This window comes from Lissotriton helveticus, chromosome 7, assembly GCF_964261635.1.
Source record: "Lissotriton helveticus chromosome 7, aLisHel1.1, whole genome shotgun sequence".
NCBI lineage: Eukaryota > Metazoa > Chordata > Amphibia > Caudata > Salamandridae > Lissotriton > Lissotriton helveticus.
This window is the reverse complement of record NC_136068.1, coordinates 98,362,394-98,369,078: the sequence shown is the minus strand read 5'-3', so window position 1 is coordinate 98,369,078 and position 6,685 is coordinate 98,362,394. Positions and strand designations below refer to the sequence as shown.

Here is a 6,685-nt window from a genome sequence, read left to right as displayed (position 1 = left end):
ATTGGAGCGACTGTACTTGCGTGCTCTGTCGATTCGCGAGTGAAGGTGAGCACCAGGGGCGGCTCGAGGGCAAAGATAGTGGCCGAGCAGAATCCAGTGCATCAATTTGTAGTACCGTGGAGGCAGCAGCTGGCACCAGCCATGAGCATGTGAGGGGCGCGGGTCACACTGGAACATGGGCAAGGGTGTATACTCCAATTAAGGTGGAGTGCTTGAAATACTGGTTGGCCCACTATACCAAAACTGAAGACGCAGAATTGTTGAGTGCAGGTTTTCGGGAGGGTTTCAGGCTGGGGTATGAGGGTCTGAGGGCACAGAGGTGGGCGGAGTATCTGAAGTCATCGCAGTCATATAAGCAAGTGGTGGGGGCTAAGCTCTTAAAGGCGATACAAGAGGCAAGGTGGGGGCCCTTTCAGCGAATGGCCAAAGCATGAATTGATTGTGTCACCCATTGGTGTGGTCCCAAAGAAGGATAAAGTTCAATTCAGGTTAATACAACACTTGTCATGGCAAAGGGGGGCTCGGTCAATGATTACATATCAGAAGAAGTGGCATCAGTATCTTACTCATCAGTAGATGTGGCCATGGCATTGGTGGAACAGGTTGGTCCTGGGGCCATATTGGCTATGTGCAATGTTAATTCGGCCGTTAGGCTTTTACCTGTGCACCCTGAGGATTTCCAGTTGCTAGGGATAGGGTTTGACGGGTCATGGTATGTGGACAAAGCCCTGCCCATGGGGTGCTCCATCTCCTATTTGCTTTTTCAGCGTTTCAGGGCATTCTTACAATGGATTTTCACGTAGCAGACAGGGTGTGCCACAGTAACAATCTACTTTAACAATTTCTTTTTTGTGGGTGAACAAGGTTTTGTGGACTGTCAACACCAGTTGGCAAATTTTCAAGAGTTCATGGGTGACATTAGGGTGCTGCTGGCACCGGAATAGACAGTTGGGCCCCGCACAGTAAATGTAAATGTACAGGAATTTATATAGCGCAAATCACCAAGCGGTTTCTAAGCGCTTGCTTAGGGAACCCGTCCTGGTATTCCCCTGTGAGATAACCCCGGCAGGGTATCCGCAAGGTGAAAGCCAGGCATCCCGCAGCGAGGGGCCGTTGTGGAGATTAAGCAAGCTATTGCCCAGAGTCGCAGAGTGTGAACCCGTGAATCGAGTAGGCACCGGAGCGAGAATTGTCGAGTCCATGGACATTTTTTAGGACTCAAGACCCCGCCGAGCCGGGAATTGAACCCTGGTCCCGGGCTGACCTCTGCTTCCAGGTCTGCCTCCTCTAACCAGTGAGCCACACTTCTCCACAGTACTTTCATTCCTAGGCACTGAGCTAGATTCAGTAGCCATGGAGGCACGCCTCCCGGTTGACAAAAAAGTACATATGCAGCTATTGCTAGACGTTATGCTAGAAAAGCAAAAGGTGGCTGTCAGGGAGGTTCAGGTTCTGCTAGGCCGGACAATTTTGCATGCAGGGTTGTGAGATCAGGGAGGATCTTTTGCAGGTAGCTAGGCTTATCACTAGTGGGGCTGTTACTGCCTCGTCATCATATCAAATTTTCAGCAGGTACGAAAGAGGATATACAGATGTGGAACCGGTTTCTGGAGGAATTCAATGGCATCCCGATGGTAACGCTGCTGGACAGTGATTGGGATGTACAGATTTACTCTGATGCCGTGGGACGTCTGGGTTTCGGTTTGTCATTGCGGGGCAGGTGGTGCAGGAAGGAGTGGCCTCTGGATTGGAAGCAGGAGCATAGCTTTCCTGAATTTGTTTCCCCAGGTAGTAGCAGTGAGGATATGGCGCATAAGAAGGTATTTTTCCAGGTTGACAGTATGGATGTGGTGCATGTGGTCAATAGACAGTCCGCGCGGGGTGAACAGGTGCATAAACTGTTGAGAGTTTTTGTGATGGCTTGCTTAAGACATGATGTGGTTTTCAGGGCTAGACATGTGCCGGGGGTGGACAATGACATTGCGGATGCTCTGTCTCGTTCACAGTGAGAGAAGCTACATGGGGCTGGCTACAGACGCAGAGAAACTCAAGACACTGATTCCAGCAGAAATGTGGAGCATAGAGAGAAGGGATGCTTCGGTTGGTGGGAGGGTGTCAGGCAGAATTCACCAGGAAGTCATCTGTGCAGGCTTGGCAGGAGTTCCTAGCCAATAAGGCAAGGCGGAGGTTGGAGATTTGGAACAGGGAAGAAGATGTGGTGTGATACATGCTGGCGTTAAGTGATAAGGGTTTATCTAGAATCACAGGGAAGCTTGTGGGGATTGCCTTTATGGGTAAGCTCCTCTAGGGCTATGCTCCATCGGCAGGGAAACTGGAGAGGAGGATATTTGAGGGCTGGGCGAGAGAACGGGGTCGAAACTCTGAATGTGAAAGCCATTGTCAATGCACATTTTAGGCAAAGTTATGGGGTTGTGCCGGCCATACGCAGCAACAGGGAAGAAACAATGTTGTTCTCAACTCTAATGTCTTGGATGTTTTTGGGGGTTTTCAAGGTGTCCGAACTGTTGGGGCAATGGGGTGGGTGGGTTACAGGGTTAGTCTGGGAGGATGTGGGCAGTACGGAGGATGGCTTAGCGGTGTGCATTTACCATTCTAAAATTGGCCATGGGGAAAGACAGTGGTGTTGCAGCCATTTGCAGTTCAGGACTTGTGCCCAGTGATGTGAACCACTAAACTTTAAGGCGATTGGTGCAGATCTGCAAGGGAAGGTTTTTTCGGCATGTGAATGGCACAGGAGTAACTTCTTTCCAGCTCTTATGGGTGCTGAGAAAAGCATGGCAGGAGTGGGGGAAACACCAGGAGATCACGGGACCCATTCTTTCAGGATCGGGGTGGCCGCGGAGGCGGCACAGCAGGGATGGGGTAGAGGCAGGATCATGCACCTGGGTCAGTGGTCATCAGATTGCTTTAATATGTGAGGTTGGGACAAGAGGACAGTAAAAAAGTCACATTTTCCTGTATCTCGCGCATGTTGTTCTTTTCGGGTGCTGTGGCTGGTCCGGAGTCAATCGAGCTATCGATCTGGATAGTAGGACATTCTTTTGTTAAACGGGTGGAGCGGAAGGAAGGCCAGAAGGGTCAAGGCGCCAATTGTGGGCTTGATTATCGGCTGTTCAAAGTTACATGGCACAGAAAAGGTGGGATGCGGTGGCATGAACTGTTGCAATGCTTGAATATGTTGATGAGAAGGCGCATTTGTCTGGAAATTTTTGGTGCTTATCTTGGGGGAAAACAATATGGTGGTGAGTAAGGGACTGGCTTTGTACAAGAAGAGGAAAGGGGATCTATTGGAGATTAACCCCTCCCATGCTGGTGACGGAACCGCTCCGTCACCAGCCTCGGTCGCGCTGTGCTGGTGACGGAGCGGTTCCTTCACGGCCCGTTCGGCACGCCTGCACGGTACGTTCTATTAAGCGGGCGGGGCCATGACGGAACCGCTCCGTCACAAGCACAGCGCGCCCGAGGCTCGTGACGGAGCGGTTCCGTCACGAGCATGGGAGCGCCGCGCTGCCCCTCCTCCCCCCTAGCGCTGTGGCAGAATTGCCGCCGCAGCGAAGGGGTTAAGAGGCAGTGGTCGGGCAGTTTCATCCTATGGACGGAGTTTATCCCAAGGAGGCAATGAAGGGGGAAACAAGCCTGTAGCCATTGCTAAAATGAGGCTCAAGATTAACAGAGATATGCAAGCTGTCTGCACTTTATGAGGGTTTTGGTTGGGTGGAGCACCCAGAATTGAGATATGATGCCCCTTATTTCTTTAGCGGGGACGGGGTTCACTTGTCTCGCTACAGGACGGAGCTTCACCTGATGCAAATGAAAGAAGTTCTGGAAAGATGCTTAATGTGGGGAGAGGGGTCAGGGAGGCCAGGGGGGGCAGGATCGGAAAGACGGGGCCTTCCCGGGTGGCAGTTTAGGTTGCCATTTGCTAGATTAAGATTATTGTTGTGAACATAGGAGAATCAGGACAATGGGGGGTGGCGATAAAGTTACACCTGGAGGAAGGAAGAAATTAAAAGTTAAGGTTTAGGATGCTTAGATAGTTAGACGTTAATTAAAAAAATATATATATATATATATATATATATAGTTAAAGTGTTAAAGGAGTAAAGGTAAACTGTTTAATAAAAGGGTAGGAAGTACAAAGTTGCAAGATAAGAGATGAAAGGGGGAGGGGAGTTGTAGGAGAGGGGGTAATGAGGTAGGTGATTTGCTGCATAGCGAGGCGTAGTTTTGTAAGGCTACGGCCTAGGGTGATGTGCACCAGTCTTCAATAAAACAGCCTTTTTCATGCATTAAGACAGCAGGGATGGGGTTTGTGCTGCCCCCCTCTAGTCCAACGCTCTCATGGAGACATTCGTGGGTGTGCGGTGATAATCAAATAGAGCTAGACAGGCGTGTGGGTGTTACACCACCAGCGGCCGTTGGAAATCCGTAATAATCCCCCCCAACAAGAAACACAACTTCTACCAGGACCCCAGTTACTGCCAATCACTTCCAACGAGTCCAGGCACGTTTTGCCAACAACACTTTAAATGCGAGGTTAGGAGCGCACCTGTTTACATTGACTGTTGAAGGCAACACTACAAGTCCCAGAATGCAACGAGTTGTCGGCTTAAAACAACAAACAAGAACTTCCTTCCCGAGTGCACCTCATGGGGTTAATTCCCCGTTAATGCATTATCCACACTTACATCCACCCCCTTACCCTCTCTCCTTGGTACTCCTAAGTGTGTGAGACTCCGGAGTAGCTGCGAGCGAAGACAATACTCTGCGTTCTCTACAACGCCTGAAGTAAGCGCAGAAACACAGCCACCTGTTGAACCCTCTCCAGCAACAAGCGCCAAGAGGCCACCGGTCAGTGCCGCGCTATAGAGGATTCCTCGATCATTCATTCACCGCTGAGACTGGTGCGAGCGGACCCACTTCTACAGGTGCAGAGGGTCACACTGTGCCTCCGAGCAGTATCTACCACCTGTTGCAGTAGATGCTGGCAACTTCCAAGGTGTGCAGGGCACCAAAGCGTTAAACAGCTCAAGGTGCCCTCGCTGGGGATCCCGCCCCCCCTTCTTGACTGGGTCCCTGGAGACCCTCCCTTGGGACTCCTGAGCCCCTCCCCACGCGCTCCTGAGCCCCTCCCACGTGGAGCCGAGCCCCTCCCCATGGTTACCGAGAGCCCTCCCCGTGGGTGCAGAGCGTGCTCCAAAGTCCATTGTGGCAACAGGCTGGCAGCGGAGCGGTGGGGGAGGGGCGCGGTGGATAGCTCATCACTTGATTAGGCAGCCCTGCCTCCCGAGCGGGCCGTCCAGCAGCACCTCTCGCCACATCCAGGAGCGCAGGCGGCCCCAACACAGCTCCCGGCCCCAGAGGAGCTTCAATCTCTGCTGTGCCTCTCCCAGGGCAGCCGGTGCCCCCTCCAAGGCACCCCCGCACCTCACTCTGTGCCCCCCACCCTCAGCAGCACCCTGCAACCGTGAGCAAACCCAGGAGAGGACCCAGCACTCGCCAGCAGCCATCAGAGGACCCAGCCCTGCAGGCTCTAGTGCCCGGACAGACCACAGCAAGGGACCCAGCCCTGCCAGCTCCCGTGCCCGGACAGACCACAGCAGAGGACCCAGCCAGCTCCTGTACTCGGGTAGACAACAGCAGAGGACCCAGCCCCGCCAGCTCCTGTGCCCGGACAGACCACAGCAGAGGACCCAGCCCTATCAACCCCTGTGCCCGGACAGACCACCGCAGTGGACCCAGCCCCGCCAGCTCCAGTGCGCGCTGCCTCTTTTGCCTCCCCTGGTGCCACCCTCTGAGGGGCGATGGCCCCCGGGCTGGCTCTCCCTCTGCTCTCGGCGCTCCTGCTCTGCCTCCCCCGCCCAGCCCCAGGGCAGGACCTGCCCACCAGCACCCCCGGGGTGAACGGATACAGCCTGCACCCCCCTTACTTCAACCTGGCCGAGGGCACCCGGATCTCCGCCTCGGCCACCTGCGGGGAGGAGAAGGAGACGGGCCGCGCCATCCCGGACCTGTACTGCAAGCTGGTGGGGGGGCCGGCGTCCGGGGACCCCAGCCAGACCATCCAGGTAACCGCGCGCGCTGCGCGCTGTCTATAGGGGGACTGTGAGCTGACCATCCAGGTAACCGCGCACGCTGTCTATAGGGGACTGGGAACTGACCACCCAGGCGGCGCTACATACATCCAACCAGCCCCACCCCCGCGGAGCCTCTATAGGTACCAATGCACCCCAGATAACCCCGCAATCCATAGTGGAAGGACCGCAGTAACTCTACACATCTATAAGGAACCAGGACCCACAATACTCTCCGTGGGGCCCTAGTTAGCCCATCCAAGCCACTTCCGATCCACCGAGGGACACTGATTGTTGCCTATAGGGGTGTACAGGCAATGCTGCGCGTTTGTAGCTCTTTCATGTATCTGGAAGTCTGTAGAACTACATGTATTCTATAGGGTATCCGATACTGGTCTTCGTGCAGTCTACAGGGAACATTGAGCTTTATATAGGGGGGGGGGGTCTGGGGTTCGTCAGGCTGTCACGGCTGCGAGGCGCGTCTATAATGACCCGGCTCCGTTCTGTGTTTCATGGGGGGGGGGGGGGGGGCATCCAGGTACGTCGCGGTCTGTAGGTGCCAATGCTTGTTTCCTGCGAAGCACTACGGG

General features: G+C 54.1%; 1 protein-coding gene across 2 annotated transcripts in view; it reads left to right on the top strand.

The window, feature by feature from the left end:
- The first annotated feature begins 5,335 nt into the window (after positions 1-5,335).
- Positions 5,336-6,685, top strand: part of LAMA5 (laminin subunit alpha 5) — a 346,280-nt gene continuing 344,930 nt past the window's right edge. For both annotated transcript variants that reach the window (XM_078651602.1, XM_078651601.1), the window contains exon 1: positions 5,336-6,089. In XM_078651602.1, the coding sequence (XP_078507728.1) occupies positions 5,826-6,089 (264 nt within the window). In that variant the 5' untranslated portion in view covers positions 5,336-5,825. The remainder of the gene's footprint in view (positions 6,090-6,685) is intronic.